The sequence below is a fragment of the Aotus nancymaae genome, unplaced genomic scaffold, assembly GCF_030222135.1.
Source record: "Aotus nancymaae isolate 86718 unplaced genomic scaffold, 86718_ANA_hifiasm-v0.15.2.pri h1tg000036l, whole genome shotgun sequence".
In the NCBI taxonomy this organism is placed as follows: Eukaryota; Metazoa; Chordata; class Mammalia; order Primates; family Aotidae; genus Aotus; species Aotus nancymaae.
In genome coordinates, this window is record NW_026988450.1 from 36,998,429 (window position 1) to 37,024,214 (window position 25,786).

Below are 25,786 nucleotides of genomic sequence, written 5' to 3' on the forward strand. Positions count from 1 at the left end.
TATTTTCTCTATTCATTCTGCTATAGTAGTCACATTCTTTAAATGTTATAATGATGAGTAATCCAGAGTCATCCTTCTCTACCTTTGACAGATTGTGCAGACATATTTTCATATTAATGACTCTTAAGTCTTAGTAGCCATTTTTTTTGACAAACAAAATTAGAGCTTAAAATAATGTAGAATTAAATACAACACTTAGAACCAGAACAATGTAACAGATTATTAACATATTAATTATAATCACTTTTTTTGTCATTTTTTATCCTGCTGACCTTCATCTTGTAATATAATCTTCAAGTTGAATCATATTAAAAAATCAAAAGAAAGAAAGTAGATTGCAATTCAGTATCAGTACAATTTTCTGTTGTAAATAAAATGGAATGTAAAAACAAAGAAAACTAATCAGAGCCTCCAAAAGCGGAAAACGATTTAAAAAGCAAGATACTCCTGTACAGAAATGTAAAACACTTGCAGAAAAATGTGCATATGAATATGTATTTTTAAATTATTTTATAGCATATGCTTCTTAGCAGCTAATTAGAAACTCCAACTCCAGCAATATGTCACCAATTCTCACAAAAATAATAACCATAAGAAACTGCTTTCAAAATCCCAGCATCTCTCTTGGTCCACTAAAATATTAAAGACACATAGCTCTTAGATTATTAAAAGCATCTTTCTTCATACTTACATAAATAAAGAAATTTTGTTTTTCTTCTCCTTTCCTTATATATCCAATATCCATGAAGGTTTAATTCAACTTCAAACTTAAAGGTATTCAAATGTTTACAAATTACATACCTAGAACAGATCTTCCCAAGAACTATTTTTATCCAGAGAAGTACCTGTATTTTCTAAACACTTTATTTTCTATTTTGTAAGCCAATTTTTTTTTTTCATAAAAAAGTGATTAAGTTTTGGGGTCTTTGGTATTGTACATTGCCAAACACGAGTTTCTAAATAATTTTAAACCATGTATCTATCTTCTCTCTATATGTTTTTTTAATTTTCCTCTCAATATATTCCAATCAATTCATCAGGTATTATCCTTTCTAGGGACAATGTTGATGTTTCCCCTACCAGCTTATTTAATACAAATCTTCTTTGTACCCATCCGTTACTTTTTCTACTACCTTGCTTGGCTAGACATGTGATCCACTAATCTTTATTTTTCTGCCCCACCTTATGAAACACCTGGATCTGATGCCACTGATATATGTAGGCTTATTTTTATGTCTTGTTCTAAAATATCATAAGTTTGAGAACTATTTAATGATAATTCTTCAGTCTGTTCATGTCTGGAAAAGTATATGAGTAGAATTTTCCAAATAAGCTTTTTCATCTTTAAAAAAAGGATAAGAAATAAATCTTTCCTTTTTCTATAATGAATTAACTATCTCACAATTATTCCATTGAATATATGATTCTCTTCCTTTGAGCTACTTTAAGTTTCTTTTATTGATCTTTTAGTCCTTTACAAAGTTCCTAATCAAAGTTTATTTCAGCCAAACTTAATTCCACTACATGCATTTATTCATTAAGCAAACATTTATTGAGTATTAGATTAAGCACATTGACCTGCCTCTCAATGAGCTTAGTCTGATAAGGGAGACTGATTAATACACACAAAAATGCAAACAACTAAAAATCACAGAGAGATCCATTCAATAGCCATATGTTTAGCATCTAAAATGCTACAAGAACAGTACCTTTGAGGTCGATAAAGTAAGCTTCCAGTTTAAGTATACAATAGTCAGATAGATGTGTAAGCAAGCTCAAGGATATTTTACAAGTGCTGCAGGTTCTAAGACAGAAGTATGTACAGACTAGTAAAGACTCAGATGAAATGAACAATTCTATTACAATTTTGTTGTGGGATTGAGTCTTGGGGGTTAAAACTGGAGCCAGGGTGACCCAGTTGTTTTCTAATCAAAATGCCTGTGTAAGAAATAATGAGAGTCTGAACTAAGGTAGAAGTGTCATGGATGGCAAGTGTCATGGATATATGCAATATATACCTATGTATATACACACATATACATATGAAGAGGAGAATCGATGTAACCACGTTATAGTGGAGAGAAAATGAGATAAAGGGAAAGCTAACAAATCAAATACAAACAAAAAAATAATCCAGGATAACACCAGCGTTCTGGTTTGAACCATGACATGATGATAGATTAACAAAGGCAGAGAATATGAAAACTATAGCAGGTCTGGGGACATGAAAAGTTAACTTTGGAATTTATTCAGATGAGATTCCTATGGAACAGTGAAATTAGGGTTTGGAACTCTTGAAGAAAAACTGGCTCAGTATTAATGTTCTTACAGGTTTTTATTATATAAGTAGGTTAAGCTATAGCAGTAAATAAACTGGCAGAAAAAGATACCGAGAGATTAAAAAAGAAAGGAAAATAAAATCCATGGGTCAAAATATAGAGGCATGTGAAAGAAGGAAATCCTGAAGAAGAGTAATTTGGAATAGTTCAAACAGTAGAAGATAGAGTGAGTAGCCTACTGGGAAGCTAAAAAGAGCTAAACGTTTTAATAAAGCAGAGGTTAAATAAAATTAGATGTCAAGAAAGAGATGATTTAAAAAGGTTCATGAATTTGACAACTAAGATTTAAAAATGGCTTCTGATAGGAGCCTGGAAAACTCCACGTGAGAGTGAAGGAGGAGTGAAACAGACACTGAGCACTAAAGGAGCTTGACTACAAACTGCAGAGGTCTGCCATATTATGTGGGTTCCCATGTCTTCTTCAATTAAATCAAATTTAAGAATTTAAATAATTTTTTATTAATGTAAAATGTACATAGTATAAAGTTGCACAAATCCTAAGTGCACAGGTTAGTTGATCATCATAAATTGAAAACCCTATGTAATCAATCACTAGATCAAGAAATCAAATGTTACTGGCAATCCATCCGCTTGGGTCTCCTTCTTGGTTGCTACATCCCCAAAGGAATGGCTATCAGATCCCAATAACCACAGATTAGGCTGCTTGTGTTTGAACTTCGTATTAAACAAAATAAGTATTAAATAAATTAAATTCATATTAAATAATTTATATTTAATATGAATTGAGTTCATATTAAATACACTGTAAATTTAATTAATTTATTATTTTGTGAATAGCTTTTTTAAAGTAAGCATGTTGTGGGATTCATCCATGAGCCTGTATAAAGTTTGTTCATTCTCACTATTGTGTAGTATTCTATTGAATAAATAAATTGTTTTTGGTGTTGATAAATATTGGAGTTCTTCTAGTTTGGGGCTATTAACAACAGCACCACCATGAACATTCTATTACATAAGTTTTCATACACCACACCACATTATACCATGATACTCACTGCCCACCCCCCACTAAAATACTTGTTCAACAGACATGCATATATTCAGCTTAAATAGTGATTAATAGTTATCTAATACATATGTTTGTGTATGTTTATATACATATAATTTTTTCTCCTTTTCCAGGACTGTTTGGAAATTCAAGTGTTCCACATTAGCTATTCTGGAGGATGAGTGATATCTCATTGCAATTTAGATTTTCCAGATTAGTAATGATGTTGACAAATTTTCATATGATTATTTGTATATTCTTTTTCTTGTGAAATGCTTATTGAAGTCTTTTGTCCATTTTTATATAGGGTTACCTATTTCTTTTTGCCATGTTGGAGTTGTCTGTTTATTTACATCAAGGACTGTGAAGGATCTGAGACTTGCCCTATTTTAGAGGTACAGTTAGTCTGTCATCATTTTGTGGAATGCTAGAAGATATAATACACCTGAGTCAGAGAGGGAAGATCTTATTACTCAATGACAGAACAAGCATCATGAGCATCAGTATATTTTACTTTTGCCACATATACCCTGGGAGTGATATGCATATATCCAGGTAGATACCTGCAGATTCAGTGTGCTGCATTAGAAAACAATACCTTGGAGATTAAGGAACCAAAATAGTTTATAAAGGGCAATAAACAGGCCTGCTCTTTGTTCTAGAGGAAGGTATTATGCTAATTATACTGGAGAGTAAGCTCTTTATGCCAGAGAGATATACACTAACTGTATCTTTCAAGGCTATTTTTTTATACTGACACTGTGAAAAGGTAGCCCAGAGAAAAAGAGTAGCTAGTACCTCACTTGCAAGATGTACAGAAATGCACGATATCCATGAAGAATTGTATTCCAATGACATATTCTACATATGATTCATTTATAGATAGGCATTACAAATATGTATTCCAAATAAATGACTTATTTTTTCATATTCTTAATGGCATTTAAAAAACAAAAAAATGTTCTTAATAATGAAGTCCAATTTGTGGTTAAAGCTTGTATCCCGTTTAAAATATTTTTCTGTCTATAATTATGGAAATGTTTTTCTACATCATAATTTAAGTTCTTGACACATTAAAATATGTGGTGTGAGCTTAGGGGTCAACACTCATCTTTTCCATCCATATAGATATTCAGTTAAACTAGCATTGTTTATCAAAACAACCTTTTCCCTACTCTATTACTAAAGTGATTATCATTAATTAAACTATAGATGTGTGGATTTATTTCTGGATTACCGATTCAGTTCCATTAATAAAGTCTTCTCGTCAATACTTATGTCAATATAGTATGCTGCTGATTTTGGTAGCTTTACTGAAAGTCTTATATCTGGTAATAAAAGTTATCTATGGGAGTTTTTCCTTCTTCAATGCTGTCTTGGTCATCTTGAACTTTTGCCAGAAATCATTAGTATTTGTTCTAGTGTGGATATGTTACCAACAAACTATCTTGGATTTTCTTTATCTAGAAATTTATTTTGTATTCATTTCTGAAAGATATTTTTGCTGGAATACAATTTTAGGTGAGCTATTAAAGATTGAACATCCCTAATCTAAAAATCTAAAATCTGAAATGCTCTAAAATCTGAATCTTTGTGAGTCTCAACATGACACTCAAAGTAAATGCTCATTGGATCATTTTGGATTTCAGATTTTTGGATTATGGATGCTCAAATGGTAAATATAATGCAAATATTCCAAATCCCCCAGTCTTTACCCCCCTTCTCCCCAAATCCAAATACTTCTGGCCACAAGCATTTTGGAATTTTTGGATAAGAAATACTCAACCTGTTCTTCTTCAAACATGTTAAAACTATCAATATAATTGTCTTTTAACTTTCAATGCTAACATCAAGAAGTCAGATGCCAATTTTATTTTTCCTCTCTTAAACAAAAGTGGCTTCATTTTTTTCTGCCTCTTCTGACTGCATTTACGAAGTTCTCTTTGGATTTCACTAGGTTTACTACGACATGTCTGAGTAATAATCTTTGTACACAATCTGATTGGGGTTCAAACACTTGTTCAGTGGTGTGATGTTTTTCATCTGTTTTGGAACCTTTCCTGCAATTTTCTCTTTATATATTGCTTTTATTCTTTTTTCTGTATTTTCTCACATTTGAGGTCTCCTAATTTCACAGGTGTTAGATTTTTTTTCATTGTGTCCTATATGCATGTCTTTACTCATTTTGCTCTCTCTCTCTCTCTCCTTGATTTCTTTGTGTTTAAGCTTGGATATTTTCTGTTTTCTTGATATTGGAAGATAGATACTAGTCTCTTTCAATTCACACATCTCTTCGACTATGCCCATTCTTCTATAAAATACATCTCTTGAGTTGTTAATTTCAGTTATTGTATCTTTTTTTTTTTAGCTCTAGGGTTTCTATTTGATCCTTTGCAATATATTTCATTTAATGTTGTATTTGCAACCTCACATCTACTTTTTGGTTATATGTGTCACAGTTATTTTAAAGACTGAACGATAATTCCAACACCTGAATCATGTGCATATGTGTTGATTTTTTTTTTTCTAGGTCTAGTTTCTTTTGGATGTCTGGCAATCTTACTGAATACCAGGCAGTGGGTATAAATACTGGGGAGATACTAGATAATATTTTTGTCTATAGTCATACTATCCTCTGATAAATACTTAAAATTGGGCAAATCGCCTGTGTCCTATTGGAGACTGAGGAGTCTGGTTACATTCTCTTGAAGACCCTGTTCCTAGAGTGTGACTCTCTAGATGTCCCAACTGTGCTCATCTAGTGTTTTCCAAAGTCCATTATTCCTAACAGACCCTATACTTTAATTTTCATAGCCTCAAAACCATGAACCAACTGAAGACTTTATTTTGTGTTTCAGTTGCTTTTTGACTGGTTCTTAGTTTTTCATCCTGTGCAGTTTGTAAATTTGATAAAACCCTGAATGGAACAATACATAGTACTGGAATTTACTGCTTGGTGCTTCCTTACTCTCAGGGATCTCGGTCCCTTAATCCTGGTTTCCTTCATGGCTTCAAACTCCAATTTATTGTATCCTTATCTCCAGAAGATTCCTAAAAGTTCTTTTGGCTTCTCTGTACCATAGCATCAACCCTGATCCTGAAGTCTCAACCAGAATTGGCAAACACTTTAGGATCACCTAGTATGTAAGCTCACTTTTCTTTGGTTCCTTTTTCACTAGGATCTTCACATGTCAAGTCCTGGATACCCTGGCAGTTCTCTAATGCTTTTGAACACAAACACATACACCTACATACGCTTGTTGTTTTATCTGTCTTTTCTTGATCTCAATGGGAACACTGATTTGCTATAAGCTCTGTCATCATAGCCAAGGCATTTAAGTTTTTTAGGTTCACTCAATCATGTTTTTGACTTTGTCAGTGAGCAATAAAGGCATTTAAAACTGTTTCTAATAACTTAAATTTTAAACATATTTTGGGACATAAAAATGTTATTCTGCTAAATTATCTCAAGGTTATTTTGGCACCAAATAATAAATTCTTCACTTACAGCTGATTGTTCAGATGCTGACACTGCGTATGTCTCATTTGCATTACTCTTGTTCTGTAGAAAAATTACTACACATTCTCAAAATAGTCACATCTTCCAACTTTATGCTCAATCATCTGTTAGTTCCCCTTACAGCTTTTCAAATTTACCTCAGCATTTTGCTTCTTGAGTGAATTTAGGGTTCTTAAAATTTCAGGTGCTTCTTAATATATTCTCTTCTCAAATAATTTACAATATAATAGGTCATCGGAGTATCCCATTATTATATACACCTAGTCAGGTGGATAGCTATTTCTATACATTCTACATCTCTCCTTTTGGTTATTCCATTTAAACGCAAAGTAATTCACATTGTGCATTACTCAAATCATCGTTTAAGACTCTAGTAAAAACTTTTGGAATGAAAAGAAAAGACATGCCATTTGTAATATGTAGGCCGCTTTTGTATTCTCTGTCTACGTATTTATTGACTTTACAAAATATGGAAAAAGCAGGGAAAATTGCCAGTTTTTTACCCCCTTCTTTATTTTCTGATATAAGCAGATGAATCAAAGTTAATAGCATTCCATTTTTATAGAGTCATTAGTTACTGAATAAAAATAATGTTAAAGTAATTTTAAAAATTGGCCATGCTTCAATTAGTAATTTGTATATATTTTCTCTACTCTTCCTGTATGCTTTTACCTTCAATATATTGCTATACTTCTTTGTTTTGAATTTTCTAAGTAATTTCCTAGAGAATAGAAAAAGTTAAATTCCTATTTTGCTAGGTAATTTTCTAGAAAATAACCTTTTTTCTTTTTTTTAGAAAGCTATGTTATTTATCTAATGGTGTATCACTGATCTCTAAAAATTTAGTCCATTTTAACAACAATAATCATTAACTACCTTTCTTGAATGTTCTGAGCCAGGAATTTGGAAAAGGCTTGGCTAGGGAGTTCTGCCTTGCGGATCTCTAGGGAAATTGCAATTTGATACAGTCTGGGTCTGCATTCTTCTGAAGACTTGACTGGGGCTAGAGTCCACTTCAGGGTAAGTGGCTCACTCACAGAACTTGTGAATTGGTGTTGGCCACTGGTGGAGATTCATCTCTACTTGGGTCTCAGGTCTCATATGGCTTGGGGTTCTGTGAAACACAGTGACTGTACTCTAAAGTCATATATCTTAAAGAGAAATAAAAGGTAAGAGAGGGAGAGAGGGAAAGCGCTAGCTCTAGTTAGAAACTATATCTTTGTTATGACCTAGTCTCAGAAGTCACATAGCATCACTTCTACCACATTCTGTTCATTAGAAGGGAGTCACTAAATATGACTCATATTCAGCAGGAGATGAATTAGACTCTATGTTTCAATGGGACAAGTGTCAAAGAATTTTTCGACATATTTTAGAAGCACCACAATAGCCACATGTGCCTTAAACTCTAATTATAATTTATTCAATTATGGAAACTGGGAAGATGAAATTAATCTGGTTTATATTGTTGCTATGAATAACATCCTCCTGAATGAATTTTTTTGTGAGATACTGAATATATAACTAAGTTCCTTTTTAATATTTTCTATATTTTCAAAAGTCTTAATAACCTTACTAAGCATATTTCATAACATTTTGATTAGAAAGAACTGCTGCCTACATGAACTCAGAAAGCCAATTATTTCACATCAAAATTTGTAAAAAGAAAACAGATAAAATACAGTCTGCTAAACCAGACTCCATGCTTAAAGAAATTAAGAAATATATTTTACATATTACAATAGAGAAAATTTAAAACTCCAAAAAGACAAAAAGGAGGTTCCATGTAAAAAGTCATTAAAATTAAACTATCAGTAGGATCAAATTTGAGTACTGGCCTCTCCCAACTTATCAAAAAATATTTTTGTGGGACAGAAAAAATGTAATGCAATACAGAGAAAATAATCTATAACTTCCAGTCTGGTACCCAAATAAGTGAAAGGTACTCTCCATAGACAAGTCAAAGGGAGATAGCCTCCTTATTATTTCTTGTGAAAAAAGTTAGTTTGGCTGTCTCCCAATCTCTGCAAATAGCCAAGTGGAAGAAAATGAAATAATCAATCAATATCCTTTGTATTTAAAGGTATCTTACAAATTTATGAAAGTAACTCAGTAGAGTAGTCTAATAAACACAAGGCAGAAAATAGCTGGTGAAATTTCATAAAACACATACAATGGAATAATACATACAAAAATATGTGCCTTTCAGTATTAACAAAGTATGAAAATCAGTGGCATTAAATTTTTATCTATTAGATTGGTCAAGGTGAAAATTCAGGTATTACTAGAGTTAATACTCAGGCGGATAGTTTCGAGTGGTTGAATCTGTGTGCTTGCTGTGTAGCCATCCTATCTAGGTATATAACCTGAATCCCCACCTACAGCTATTACCTCACATTATCTAATTCTTTGTATTTCACTTCCCTTATCTGTAAAGTTGGGATAATAACAGAATCTACTTAATAGAGGTACAGTAGGGATTAAATAAAAATTGCCTATGGCATATAATAAAATTTGATATTCAGTAATACTATCATTATTACAATTTAGTTATTACTTTTTACCACTACTTTCATAGTTATTGTTCTGTTCAGGGTCAAATGGACTGTCCCTCTTATATGTTACTGGTAGGAGTATAAACTGGCTCTGGATTTTTGAAAAACACCATTACAATATAGTAAGTTAAAGTTCATGTTCCTTTGCCAAATAATTATGCGACTCTATTCTAAAGAAATAGCTAGAGTGGCAAACAAAATTTTATGCACATAAATATTTTCATTACAGTATATCTAAGAGCTAAAATCAGAGATAACCTGAATTTTGGCCATTAAAATAATCTTATAATATTCAATCACATGCCAAAATATTCTGAATCACTAGATATTAGTCATCAGACATATTTTAAAGCTATATATTAGTCATTAGACATATTTTAAAATTATGAACCATACATATCAATTGTTCATATAGCTGCCCAGATTTACATCTCTACTTTATCTAGTAATTAATATATATTTACTATCTACTGAGGAGACTGATTAAATTTATCAGGCCTGCAGTTGTTATCTTTGAGTGGAAGTCTTAAAGATTTTAACACTTTTCTAACTTCCAGTTTTTAAAAAACTTACACAAAGATATTGCTTATATGATTAAAAATATTATAAACCATACTACGGTGAAAGATGTACTAGAAATTATGGGTTTAATGTTAAATCAATATGTGCAATTGGCACTGTAGTTACCAGGAAATAAACTAATGTTTCAATATTTATTATTTACTAGGTATTGAAGTAGGTGGACTGTCATATTTAACTTGTTTAAATGGTGATTGTACCCTTTTCAACCACCACCCTCTTCCCCACCCCACATATTACATAAAGAGAAACAAAGGCTTTGTCAGTTTAAGGGATGTTAAATACAGAAAAATTCTCAATTGTTTTATTGTCAATAGATGTAATATAGGCATTGAGAAAAACTGCAAGTCTTTATCTGAAGACTAACAATCATTTTGTTCTTCATCTGTATAAAATGGAGATGTATGGATATAAATATGTTAGAGTGGTATCTGCCTACATCCGTATTTTTGTAGAAGATAGATTTTGACAGAGCCTATTCGGTCAAATCTAAGAAGAACAAGGCAGGCATCAGACTGCATTGCCTTGAATTAAAAATATCTAGGTAAATCAATGTCATATATCTGGGTCAATCTGAATAGAAAAGGTGGTGGTACTCAGAGCAGTACCACGGCAATAAAGAGGTTGAAACTATTTAGGAAAATGAAATTAAAAAAAAATTTGGTATGCAATTTTGAACCTTATCATTTGAGATCTACTTAAGCAAATAACATATGTATTATGTGAATACAAACCCTTAAGGTCCTGAATAAAGATGGACAGAACATTCAACCTGAGAGAAGGGTGTGGTGATCTTCATCACATTCTTCATCTCATCATCGCAACTTATCAGTGTTGAAATGAGGAGATTGTGTTCAGAAAAGAATGTATTAAGGCTTAAAAATAAATCATGGCATCTGTTCACTCTGTTCACATCCTTTGCCCACTTTTTGATGGGTTTTTTTTTTTTCTTGTAAATTTGTTTAAGTTCTTTGTCGATTCTGGATATTAGACCTTTGTCAGATGGATGGATTGCAAAAATTGTTTCCTATTCTGTTGGTTGCTGGTTCACTCTAATGATTGTTTCTTTTGCTGTGCAGAAGCTCTTAAGTTCAATTAGTTCCCATTTGTCTAGTTTGGCTTTTCTTGCCATTGCTTTTGTTGTTTTAGTCATGAAGTTTTCGCCTATGCCTATGTCCTGAATGGTATTGCCTAGGTTTTATTCTAGGGTTTTTATGGTGTTAGGTCTTATGTTTAAATCTTTAATCCATCTGGAATTAATTTTTGTATAAGGTGAAGGAAGGGGTCCAGTTTCAGCTTTCTGCATATGGCTAGCCAGTTTTCCCAACACCATTTATTAAATAGGGAATCCTTTCTCCATTGCTTGTTTTTGTCAGGTTTGTCAAAGATCAGATGGTTGTAGATGTGTAGCATTACTTCCAAGTCGTCTGTTCTGTTCTATTGGTCTATATCTCTGTTTCCCTACCAGTATCATTCAGTTTTGATTACTGTACCCTTGCAGTATAGTTTGAAGTCAGGTAGCCTGATGCCTCCAGCTTTGTTCTTTTTGCTTAGGATTGTCTTGGCTATGTGGGCTCATTTTGGGTTCCATGTGAAGTTTAATGTGGTTTTTTAAAGAACACATTTTTGCAGCCAACAAACATGAAAAAAAGCTCATCATCTCTGGTCATTAGAGAAATGGAGATCAAAACCACATTGAGATGCCATCTCACACCAGTTAGAATGGCGATCATTAAAAAATCTGGGGACAACAGATGCTGGAGAGGATGTGGAAAAATACAAATGCTTTTATACTGTTGGTGGGAGTGTAAATTAGTTCAACCCTTGTGGAAGACAGTATGGCAATTCCTCAAGGACCTAGAAATAGAAATTCCATTTGACCCAGCAATCCCATTACTGGGTACATATCCAAAGGATTATAAATTGTTCTACTATAAGGACACATGCACACGAATGTTCATTGCAGCACTGTTTCCCATTGCAGACTTGGAATCAACCCAAATGCCCATCGATGATAGACTAGACAGGGTAAATGTGGCACATATACACCATGGCATTCTATGAAGCCATAAAAAATGATGAGTTTGTGTCCTTTGCAGGGACATGGATGAACCTGGAAACCATCATTCTCAGCAAACTGACACAAGAACAGAAAATCAAACACTGCATGTTCTCATTCATAGGCAGGTGTTGAACAATGAGAACACGTGGACACAGGGAGGGGAGCATCACACACTGAGGTCTGTGGGGGGGAACTAGGGGAGGGACAGCAGGAGGTGGGGAGTTGGGGAGGGATAACATGGGGAGAAATGCCAGATATAGGTGATGGGGAGGAAGAAGGCAAACTACATTGGCATATATGTACCTATGCAACAATCTTGCATGTTCTTCACATGGACCCCAAAACCTAAAATGCAATTTTTAAAATATATATATATATATATTTATATATATATATATATATATATATATATATAAAGAAAAGCAGACTCTCTCTCTCTCTATATATATATATAGAGAGAGAGAGAGAGAGAGAGAGTCTGCTTTTCTTATGGCAGTATAGATCATTAATATTTTCATTTAAATTTTACATAATGCTAAGTCTTTCCTGAGACTTCTATCAAATATCTAATAGCATGATCAACAAAATGTTTGTTGAAGGATGAGTATGTAAAAATATATAATATCAGACCTCTATATTAACATCACATTTTATATAAATACTGAATGTTCAGTTTAAATTTTGTTTCTCTCTTTATGTTATGACTAAATCACAGGAAGTGTAATTAAGAACACTTGATTTCTAAAATATTTATAAGAAAATACTTTAAAACTACAGATATAATTTAATACTACAAAGAACATGCATGTAATTAAAATATATACAAAATATTATGTTCTCTATTTTCTTTGATTGTCTTTTAGAAATTTGTATAGCAGAGGTAAAAACAATGGTTAGTTTTATTTTTTAGTACTTTGGGAATTTTTTTTTTCTGTGTAGTGATTTAAAGAATTGTTTTCTTTACTTACAGGATATATGTATTTAAGGATTGGATTTTATTTATTTTGCAGTGAATAAAATGACTTCTGAATTGCATACTACTATCTCATTTTAGAATTGGACATTTTTGCTATTATCTGCCTGCTTATTTATTTTGCTTTAATTTTCCTACTCTTCTACCATCCTTTGAGAGAATCTTGCATTCTTAAGTTGGATTTATTTACTAGATCTTCAATATCTATTCTTTATCTGTGACTTTCACATCATTTTATCTCTTCATACTTTTCTGGAAATGGCTTACCAAGATTTTCTTCCACATGACAAATTCAGTTTTTACAGTAATAACAGGTTTGCTTTTCCTGTTCCATAGCAAGCTTTTAATGGAGGTACTGAGTTGTTTCCAATATGTTTTTCTGGTTTGATTGATAAAATGCTTTCAGTGACAGCTTTTTCTTTTTTCCTGAGTCTCCAAGTGATGTTCCCTCTCCTTGATTCTTCAGTATCCTTTTAATGATATCATTCTGTTATTATGACTACTTAACCTTGGGCAAGTTAACAAATTTTCTGCCTCAATTCCCTTGCAAAATGGAAGTAATTACACAATCTATTTTACAAATTTGTTATGAGGAATAAATGAGTTAAATACAAAAACTAATTTAGAGTAGTGTTTGGAACATATTAAATGTGCACTTAAATTGGCACTTAATTTTTTTAATTTTTTTCTTCTTTATGTATCTTTGATTAAGGCCGAAGACAACCCACAGAGAAGTTTTTTATAATATCTCCTACTTTCTCTACTTTTCTTTTACATGCTGGCCAAATAATCTTTTCAATTAAAACCTGGAAAGCAGGCTAATACTGCATGGTCTTAGGTCAATTCCTATTGCTCAGGACACACGCACATGCATCTAGTATGTACAGCTTTACTGAACAGAGTTAGACTCTTCCTTAGCCCCACAGTCTTGTTTTCTGATGCATTAAATCAATGGCAAAGCTACAATTTCCACTGTGGATTATAATAAGGTCTATTTCTGCTGCTTCCATGATATGTAATCAACAGATTTAGGGAGGAGGGTGGGGGTTTTGGCAACTCTTGATTTCAACTGAAGAAGGGGTTATAAATTAAATATTGTCATTAGTAGACAGTGTTGCTTTGTTTACATTGTAAAAAATTTACTAAAATTGTACTATGTTAGGTTTCATGGTGGTATGGTTGTAATTCTGCAAAAAGAAAAAATAAAAGCAAAAACTAAAGTAAAAATCTGTTATTAGTCTTAGATAATTTAAGCAATAAAGCTATTAAATCATTAATTCAGACCAATTGGATTTTTTACAAAAACTTAAAGACATTGTCTATATTGAATAAAAGGGGCAAAATTTGAAAATTTTATTTCATTTTGTCTTATGTCTAGATTTAAGGACAAAAACAAATTAAAGATGAATTAGAAGAAAAATTTCTACATAGACTATGTAAGAGAAGAGAAATAATAGCTAAATAATGGTTAATAGGGAAAAATATGTATGAATTATGATTAAGCAATTTACCAACAGATTCAATGTATAAATAAAATCCAAGTAGTATTATTTTACTTCTCAACATACTGTTGTGGCAGACATGGGCTAGCTGCCCATTAAACCTGTCACCTTTTTCCTGCCTTCCTTGTGATTAGGTGTGGCCATAGTATCGCATTCTAGTGCAACCAGAGCAGAAATGAAACAGTTTAGTAGGATGGTTGGCCCTCCATACCCATGGCTTTTGCAACTATGGAGTCAATTAACCATGGATTGAAAATACTTGAACAAAAAAAAAAATACATGATTGCATCTGTACTGAATGTGTACAGACACTTTAATTCTTGTCCTTATTCTCTAAAAATTTACAGTATAACCACTATTTACATAGCATTTACATTGTTCTAGGTAGTATAAGTAGGCTAAAGATAACCTAAAATATATAGTAGAATATGCATAGGTTATATGCAAATACTAAACCATCTTATTATATAAGGGACTTTGAGCATCTGTGCATTTTGGTGTCTGCAGGGAGTTCTCCAATTCCCCACAGATACCAGAGGATGACATATAAATCCCTTACATGAGCAAATCTATCAACTGCTGCTTAGATGTTGATACCTGAGGCAACTTCAGAAGTCCTGTGTTGACGTGAAGCCTTCATTATTCTTGGTGTCTCTGATAGAGTATTTGGACAGAGTTAGTCTGCCCTACCACATGAGCAAGAAATAAAATCAGTTGTATTAAGCCATAGGAATTTCTGGTTTCATCTGCTTTCTTTATTAAGAAATCTATATTATATGCATTTGAATGTTCATGATCCATTTATATATTTTTGTAATACTAACATAGTGACATATTTTTGTGAATGTGACTATACCAATTTTTCTGCTATTTTCCAATTGCACACAAGGATCTAAAAATAAATAACCAAGTAGGCATAGTAATCATGTAAGGCTATGGAATTGAAAGGTTTTAAAGAAGTTGACTATTAAATTTTTGGTTACCAGTCTTGTAAAATGAAACAGACTTAGTAAAATGAAGCTCATTCCAGGAAAAAAGGAAAGAAGTCATGTTTTTAAAACCAAACACATATAAAACCTCTATAATAGTTGTGAAAGCCAAATTACCTTGAGAGAGAGAGTTCTCCATTTTTAAAACAAAATAAGAAAATGTGGTAGAGTTAATACTTTTAGAATTTAAAATCTTGATAAATTATCTTGTTTTAAAGATGAGTTAAGGTCTTTGACTGTCCATGTCAAGTCCTTCCCTTTTCAAAAACTCCAGGACAGATGACTAGACAATATTCCCACAGTCTGTGGCATTGACTGATAGGCATCTTCATAAATATCCAGTTGGTAGCTGATCTTCAGTATTGGAGGAGGGGCATGGTAGAAGGTGACTGGATCATGGGGACAGATTTGCACCTTGCTGTTCCAGTGACAGTGACTGAGTTCTAAGGAGATCTGATGGAAAAGTGTGTAGCACTTTTCCCCTCACTCTCTCTCCCTCTGTCCTGCCACCATGTGTAGATATGCCTGTTTCCCCTTAGCCCTTCCACCATGATTTTAAGTTCACTGAGGCCTCCCCAGCCATGTCTCCCATATAACATGTAGAACTGTGAGTCAATTAAGCCTCTTTTCTTTCTACATTCCCCTGTCTAGGTAGTTCTTTATAGCAGTGTAAGAATAGATTAATGCAGTATTTAACTCTTTCTTTCCTCAAATATCAAAGTTCAGATTTTGTAGGCCTCTAGAAACTTTCTATAGCAGTGTAGCTGCAAAATGAGCAAGTTTTGGGAAAGCAAAAAAGGAAAGTTTGGGAAAACAAACCCGAGGTAAAACTGTGCAGAGGTAAACCTTCTGAAGGCTTAGGTTTACTTCTACACAGGTGTTTTCTGTAGGATGGCACCAAATGGACATCTCAGTTACAGAAAGTTAACTTTCCAAGGTCAGCCTAAGTCCTGTTTATTGACTCAAGTATCACACTATGAACATATTTAACTTAAATTAGGTGTATTCAGGAATGAGTGGGCTTGGATGTAGATGCCAATCACTTCACAGCTAATGATGAATTGAATTTAAGGGTTTTGATGTCTCAGATGACATTTTCATCATCTTTTTTCTCGTTTTGTTTTGTTGATAGCCTGCTACAACAGCACTGATAACCTTGCTGGTTATCTCCTTATGTTAGGCAGTGAACTTCCTGACAATAAGCAGAGTCACTGCAATGTATTCTTTTTAACAGAATTGCAATTAAGTGGTAAAATAGGATATGCCTCTAGATATTTTTCTGTCATAAGTTTTATATATTATTTTAGCAGATAACCTGTTTTGATTGGAGAGTATCTGTTTACAATTATATTACTGCTATAGATACTTGTCTAATTAGGAAGAATCTTTGTGATATGTTTGTGTTTACATTGATAGCACCATTTAAACTTTATACTGTAGACAAGGAAACAATGTCCATTGTTGCTCAAAATGAATCTGAACATGGAGTTAAATTTTCCAACTTGCATTCAGGCAACGTATATTTCTCAAAACCACTATCATGATAAATATTTTCTATTTTGAATTAATTTCCATGTTTTAAAAGAGTTAATGATGTTAACCATTTTGCTGATTCATTCCACGAAAATAACTCTTAAAAAAGGCATTATTTTTATTAGGGTTGTGTATACATATATGTGTGTGTGTGTGCGCGCGCGCGTGTGTGAATGTGTTCATTTTAGTAAAACTATTTTGTAATTCACTTAATGGTCTTTAGCTTGAATTTTCAAAAGGTATGACTTCTAGCAAATTGATAGGAAAGTAGATAACAATGAATTAAAGGTGACTGGCAGCCTAAGACACTGTTTATCTCTTTTAAGGTAGACAGAATTCAAATTGCCTTCATTAGCTGAGCAATATGCTGTGGAAAATGTGCTGGGTACTTATCAAGAGGCTCTTTCATTTGCATTTTTGCTAAATAAACAAGCTGCTCTGTTTCTTAGCTGCTCAAGAGCTGTGAATAGAAGAGAAAGAAGATAATTCAGGTAAGTAAGCCAGGGGGCATTCCAGGACTAGATTAAAGAAAAGTAAAAGTTTATCATTGAAGACGTCAGAATTGTGCCATGTGTATTTGTGATACAAAAAGATAGTCTCACATATAGTTAGAATCGAGGATGTACAAATGAATTAATTCTCCCCACATCTACCGGTACCACAAGCAAAGATAGAGGCTGTTCTTTTGATATATGATCAATACTTCAGCCTTACACTACTCTTGCTGCCCTGCTGTTGCTGTTTAAAAGTTTGAATTTCAATTAAGCAGTAAATCTTTATGGCATTACATCTCCAACAGTCAATTATTGTCTCCCTAATCTCTTGAAATTCTGAAACACTATTATTTTGCAGAATCCTTTCCTTTAGGTTCATTCCCCAGCAAAATGTTTTTGTTAGACAGGTAAAGACATAGTTTTCTCCAAATAAAAGCTCAAATATTAAATAATTGTTTTGTTTAGATTTTTTGGTCATTTGCCTATGTGTACAGAATGTTACACTTCTAGAGTATGTTAAGACGCATACTTAGCATACTCCGGAAGTAGACTGATGAATACTCTCAGGCAAAAGTGCATTGACTTGATTGTATACCGTTAGTCCATGTTATATTTCAAAATTTTCCCCACATACACATTCCTTGGAAAAATTCTTAAATCATGCAAAACACATAAGCATTCTAAGCATGGATCACACTCAAATCTGTGTAAACATTATCATCTCTTGTCATAAAATCTCCCTGTGGATTTTTTTCCCAAACATTTTCTTTATTTTCAGAGTGTTGGTTGATGCCTAAAAACCAGATAATACTGTAATTCCAGCTACTCAGGAGGCTAAGGCAGGAGGATTGTTTCATCGTGGAGGATGTCAATATTTTAAGACAAAATACAGAGAACTTGATAGACATTTCTTTCATTTAGGGTTTTAATAATTTTAAATTTAAGAGGTCACAAAGCCAAATTAGCACATCTTCAAAACTATAGATTTATAATTGTTTTAATAATTAGATCCACTATTGCAATGAAAAACAATTTTCTTTTCAGAATATCAAAAGAAAATCTTTTCACTGAAAGTAAATGCAGCCTGTGTCAGTAAAATTCTACTCCTATAACTGCTATTCTTCTCAATCATTTAGAATGCAAGTATTTCTTATTTTACTTAAAATAATTTTCAAATTAACTTGAAGAAGTCTGAACTACTTAACTAGAATAGAATACCTGTGTGATTTCGAAAAAATAAAACAAACATTTCATTTTAAATGATTTATATGTCAAACTGGTAATCCCCAACTACCATGTTCCAGATATTTTATTATTAGATGCTCAGGTATAGAGTAGGTTAAACATGCTTGCATAAAAACACTTCTAATGCGTACAGACCAGCATGAAAAACCACATAGTAAAAACAAGTCTATACATTTTTGAACTAATAATTAGCCAGCATGTAAACATAAGTCTGTCTGACTTCTAAGTTTTTGGCTCTTCATTCTATAATACTAAAATCTCCCCTAGTCTTCAAACCAGTTCTTAAAAATGTAATAATTTCATATTACAGCATGTACAACTATTAATAATCATTTGAAAAAAATCACTACTATATATTTTATTTTGGAAAACATGAACAGTTATTATATATTTCTTTGAAATTGATATTATTTTAAATTTAACTCAACCTAATTTATCCTATCCAAAACATGAGAGAACCCTGGGTATCTTAAAACTGCAAGGCTAATAATTACACTAATCCAGCTAACTGAACCTTCTTATGAACAAGCAAAGCTTAATACCATGACTAGGGTCAACTCATCAAGGTGAAATTAAGAGTTTTATTATGTGATTTGTTGTCATTAAAGCAATATATACTTATAGTTGAACAACATTCTACAATCATGAAGAAGAAAAATAAGTCTTGACAATAAAAATTGGAGATATGGCTATATAGAAATCTTATAATTCTATGATCCTGTAACTGTGAATTTTTTAAAACACATAACTGAAATGTGCATTGCTGACTATGAAGAAACACATGTCTCTTATATTAAGTAATTACTCTCATATTAGGTAACTAAAAGTTACTGAGGTTTCTGATTTGTACATTATTTTTGCATATCAGAATAAATGTAAGGATTAGAAAACTGATGGATATGTTGGGATAGAGTTGGAAAAATTGATTTTTGGTAAAAATGAAGATGTAATGAAAATATAATAAATCATGTAGTGTCATCAGATTGGGAGACCAATGAAATGGATGAGAGACAAAAGAGAAGGAGCAAAAATTTACATGTGTATATATATATATTTTCTTAATTTTATTTATTTTTAAAAACAGATGGAAGTCTGTTTAAAAAACAGAAACAGGCTGGTCTTGAATTCCTAGGTTCAAGGGATACTCCCGCCTTGGCCTCCCAGTGTTGGGATTACAGGTGTGAGTCACTGTGCCCAGCCCACAAAAATTATAGACTAGAAAGGTGATAATAGATTAGAAAATAGGGTGAGCACGGTGGCTCACACCTGTAATCCCAAGAATTTGGGAGGCTGAGGCAGGTGGATTGCCTGAGGTTAGGAGTTCAAGACCAGCTTGACCAACATGGTGAAACCCCGTTTCTACTAAAAATACAAAAATTAAGCTGGGCTCGCGCCTGTAATCCCAGCACTTTGGGAGGTTGAGGCGGGTGGATCACGAGGTCAAGAGATCGAGACCATCCTGATCAACATAGTGAAACCCCGTCTCTACTAAAAATACAAAAAATTAGCTGGGCATGGTGGCGCGTGCCTGTAATCCCAGCTACTCAGGAGGCTGAGGCAGGAGAATTGCCTGAACCCAGGAGGCAGAGGTTGCGGTGAGCTGAGATCGCACCATTGCACTCCAGCCTGGGTAACAAGAGCGAAACTCCATCAAAAAAAAATAAAAATAAAAATTAGCTTGGTGGGGTGCAGGCATCTGTAATCCCAGCTACTTAGGAGGCTGAGGCAGGAGAATTGCCTGAACCCAGGAGGCAGAGGTTGCAGTGAGCTGAGATCGCACCATTGCACTCCAGCCTGGGTAACAAGAGCAAAACTCCATCAAAAAAAAATAAAAACAAAAATTAGCTTGGTGTGGTGCAGGCATCTGTAATCCCAGCTACTCAGGAGGCTGAGACAGGAGAATCACTTGAACCCAGGTGGCAGAGTTGCAGTGAGCCAAGATCTCACCATTGCATTCCAGCCTGGGTGATGAGAGTGAAACTCCATCTCAAAGAAGAAGAAGAAAAAAAAAAGAGTAGAAAATAATGTAGAGAAAATATAGTAGAAACCAGACTACAGCTGCTAATCAGGATTAAATTACAAGTAGAAACACTGACATAAGGTGTAAACAAACAGCAGAATTTTCTTAATACATATTTCATGACTTAAAACTGACTATAAAATCTTTTAAGAAATCACATTGTGAAGAAAACAATTTATGACATAGCATAAGGTTCTAATCTTTAATCAAAAGAACACATATATAACTATATCATCTAATGACCCACACAAATTCTTATCCTAAAATGCTATGAACAGGCTTACATATTGCTTTGTAAATTTAAAAGTAAATTTAGGATCTATACCTTAAGTTTGTAAATTGTTAAATCTCTTGAGTATTCTGAAATAATAATAGGAATATTCACACTGCAAAACAAACATGTACTTACCATCATGATTAGGATTTCCTAGTGTCCATGGCTCATCTGAGTCAAAATGGGTATCTCCTCCAATTCCTGGTCCAGGGAAGTAGGCATGTGCCAAAAATCCTCCCTCTCCATCAAAGGGAGAACTGTCCCCATGGAAACCAGATGCAAAAATAATGGTTATATCCACATCGCGTTTGCCATTTTCTAATTCACTGTAGGGAACTTCTTCAAATGTCAGAGGAGTTACATTCTGCCACACATCAAAGGCACGGCGAATAGCTTTACGAGTCTCAGGGTCTCCTACTTTTGGAGTTACGTTCTTTATACTGAAAGTCAGAAAATATAATAATCAGTATTGTTATGTGTAAGCTAACTTATTACAGGTTTTGATTGATTCAGTTAAGTAGAATATTAGAGAAAATAGTTATATTAAATAGGAATAACATGTATTCATTCCTTTTGTTTCATATCTAGATTGTGCTACATTGCAATCATTTAATTTTCAGCAGGATAGTATTCATGTACCAAAGTTTTAAATGAAAAGATACCTGTAGAATGGTTAACAGTAGGGCAACTGAATTAATCAGTCACTTTACCTTCTGGATGAGAAAGAAAAAAGGCAGATTTGCAAAATGATCAAAGAGGTGCAACAGTTTTGAGCTGAAATACAAATTTCAATTTTTCCTAGTTATAATTTTTAGAGGCACACCATTGTATCTATATACATCAATTTCAAACAATGTATTTACAGTCTTCTTGATCTGTAAATACCAATTCAGCATACAGCTACTTCTTAATTTTTAAAGAAATGATCAAATACCTACAATTTCTGATATTCTATTGTTTCTTATTAATTTGTTCTGGTTAAAAATATATTGTGAGTAAACAGCTATTTGATACAAGGATCTAACAATTACATGGATTTAAAGAAGTAACTTGGAAATTATGTACTTTAGTTTGTCCTGATGCTAATAACAAATGGATTAAATAACTATAAATATTGTCCTTGATTCATTTAGCACTAATCAGATGGTTTTTTTCTCAGTGTTTTTTCTAAACAGCAAAAATAGATCTAGTATGTGTATTTTTTTTATATTATAGCGCTATAAATTCAAACCATGAATGTAAAAAGCAATGGATACATGTCATAGGAGTCATAAATAAGTTTCAGATCCATTCAACCAATAATAAACTTACATTAATGAAAGATTTTTGACTCTTTTTTTTTTTTCTAGAGATAGGATCTCATTGTGTTGCCCTGGCTGGCCTTGAACTCTTGCACTCAAGCACCCCTCCTACCTTAGCCTTTCAAGGAGTTGGGATATAGGAAGTAATCACCAAGCTCCGCTGATAAAAAAAAAAATTTAATTACAAAAAGGAGGATGCCATATTCAGGTGATATACATTAAAATGTAATCATAAAAGAGAACTGAAAGTGATGGTTAAATTATGGCATCTCTAATGCATGTCATTGTATACATAGGATTCAAAATTTTTTGCCCTTTTAAGACTTTTTATCAGCATGGAGAAACTTGTAGGATTAATATGCATATTATATTTTTAACCTGATTATATGTCAATACAATTACAAATATTAGGCAGGAATTACATAAACTAATAATGGTATTAATTGAGCATTTACTATGAGCCAGAGGAGCACTTCGTAATATCTTGTTTAACCTCCTGACTAACTCAATGAGATGAGTATTTGTACCTATTTTACCAAAAGCACTGTGGATGTTTATAAGAATTTAGAGCAAAACCTCTAAGTGGCAGGGCTGGGTTTTCAATCCAAACATTTGGGCTAAAAATCTATTGTCTTAAATTCTACATTAGACCATACATCTAAAATAAAGTTATCACTATTTTCTAATAAATATCTAGATCATACTTACATTGATTATTTGGTGGTAAATATTATTCATTGCATACAAAGGAAATAAAGTAACAAACCAAGTGGAAATAGAGTGCAGGCAAGGAAGAAGAAATGGCAAGTGAAAGGCACTGAAGTGACGATATTCTTGTCAGGTTCAAAGAACAGCAAGGCAGCTGGTATACTTTGGTCACAGGGAGAGAGCAGGTGTCAGGATGTGAGGTCAGAAAGTTAGAACAAGACGAAATAAGGTAGGCCCCTGTAGGCCACTCTAAAGAGTTTGGATTTTGCTCTGAGAAGGGAAAAACTGGAGCATCATGAACAGAGATGTGACATTTGACTGATGATTTAATAAATGACTTGAGCCATTATGTGGAAAATATATTAATGTGGGGCAAGAGTTGAAGCAGGGAGACACATCAAGAACTCTTGGAAAAATCTAGGTGAGAGATGATGGTGCTCTGGACCAGGTTGGTACCAGTAGAGATTTTGAGAAGAGCTGTATTTTGGATACATTTTGAGCACACATCTCCCAAGACATACTGATGGATTAGACATGGCTATGAAGGAAAAAGTAAGAGCTAAGGAAGACAGCATTTCTTTTTTTGACCTGAGGCAAAGGATGGACAGAGCAAAAGAATTCATGCCTGTTCAGGGAGAAGGCTATGCAATATTTTGTTGTTGTTTTGTTTGTTTTAACTTTATGTCATATTCAGCATGGTGTCATAAACTATTGTTTGAGGAAGAATAAACATCTATACTGAGATAGCACAGACATTTGTCTAGCTTGCTAGTCTCTAAATTTCCCGTCTAATGGCTAAAGAAACATGCAAAGTAACGTAACACTGAATTTGGTCTAAATAAATTTTCCTAGTAGTCTTCTATTTTCTATGCACCCTATGGGATTTCAGAAGTCCCTCAGTGGGTTGATACTCCTATGACATTACTGAAAAATCTTACTACGTAATTGGCACTGTTCCAGGTGCCAGAGATAACAGCTGTGAGCAAGACTCCACTCCCATAGTGCTTATACATTCTAGCGATAAGAGATAAATAATAAACACAACAAAAAAATAATTACAGAGGAGATTTTATAAACAGGATTTCAATGGCAGAAGGAGTCAAAGATGCCTAGCACTGACTTTCCAGCCAGAGGGAACGGTAAGGAGACCAAACAAATGTGGCCAGTTCAGAGAACCGCACGGCTTAGTGAGTTGGATCAATAACAGAGATCACTGTGTCTGATGGAAAATGGATGAGGGGACAAAAATGGGAGTGATCAAATATTTCAAAGTTCACATAAGAGAAGATAGAGACTAGGACTTATGTGATAGCTATGGAGATACGAAGAATTAGTTTCAGTATATGTTCTGAGAGAATTGTTCATGGGGATTGGTGATGGATTTGACATGTAATGGAGAAATTGATTTTGATTTCAAATATAGAATACTCTTATAATAGGGAAATGAAATCATAATAGTATGATTTGTTTGTAAATATATAATAGTTTTGAGAAAAATGAAGCAAAATAATATAATAAAAACTAATAAATGTGGAGTATTTGAATTTGAGAAGACAACACTGTTTTTCAAAGCTATGTGCTATTAGCTTCCAGATAAGCTTAAATATATTGTATATGATTGTCATTAATAAACACAAGACAGGTGTATGCCAAATTCTCATGACATGAGTTTACCTCTAGAATGAACCTGTACATGTACCCCTGAACATAAAATAAAAAAAATACAAAAAAGAGAGAAAAAGATTATGAATGCTGATGACACTGAGCCCAGGTTGAACTGAGAAGCCAATGCCCAGTTTCACATACAAAGGGTGAAAATAAAAAGGATTAGTAAGGCTGAAAATATGAGCTGAAAGAAGGGAGTATTTTCAACAATAAATCAGTATAAATAGAAGTTGACATCGTTATATTTATCTTCTGGAGGCCCACTTAATTGTGGATTTTGGATATTATGGAAGAATAAAGATAGCTGGTTAAATGAAATATAAAATTCTAAATGAAAAAATAGAAAAACACAATTATAGATATTATTTCATTTTTAATAGGCTTTGCTATGGAAAGTTAAAAGGACTGTTCAAAATGGAAATAAGTACTCAGTGGTCTTACTTGAATTAAACAAAGATGGAAAATTCAACATTACTTCAGGAAGAAAAAATACTTATTGTTCTTATTTAAATATATACGATGAATTTCAATGACATGATGCATTTTGGTTTTTAGTTAGTTTGTTTTGTTTTTTGAGACAGAGTCTTATTCTGTCACCCAGCTGGAGTGCAGTAGAACAATCTAATCTCATTGCAACCTTCACCTCCTGGATTCAAGCAATTCTCCTGCCTCAGCCTCCCAAATAGCTGAGATTACAGGTGCCCACCAGTATGGCCTGTGAATTTTTGTATTTTTAGTAGAGAAGAGGTTTCACCACGTTGGCCAGGCTGATCTTGAATTCCTGACCTCAGGTCTCCTCGGCCTCCAAGTGAGCCACTGTGCCTGGCCATATGATGCATTTTTAATTGTGTTCTTAATGATCTGGTAATGTTGAATTAGCAATATAAATAATGTAAAAAAAAAATAAGTAACTTCTCATTGCTTTTTTATGAAAGTCCAGAAAACAATATAGTTAAAATTTCCAATTTAGATGATTAAAATTACTACCTTTATATAATACATACAATGTAGTAGTAAT

General features: G+C 33.2%; 1 protein-coding gene across 1 annotated transcript in view; it reads right to left on the minus strand.

Moving 5' to 3' along the window:
- MMP16 (matrix metallopeptidase 16) overlaps positions 1–25,786 on the minus strand; it is a 274,698-nt gene that overhangs the window by 90,634 nt on the left and 158,278 nt on the right. Inside the window, exon 4 of the mRNA XM_012465088.2 lies at positions 21,230–21,534. Coding sequence (XP_012320511.1) covers positions 21,230–21,534 — 305 coding nt within the window. The remainder of the gene's footprint in view (positions 1–21,229; positions 21,535–25,786) is intronic.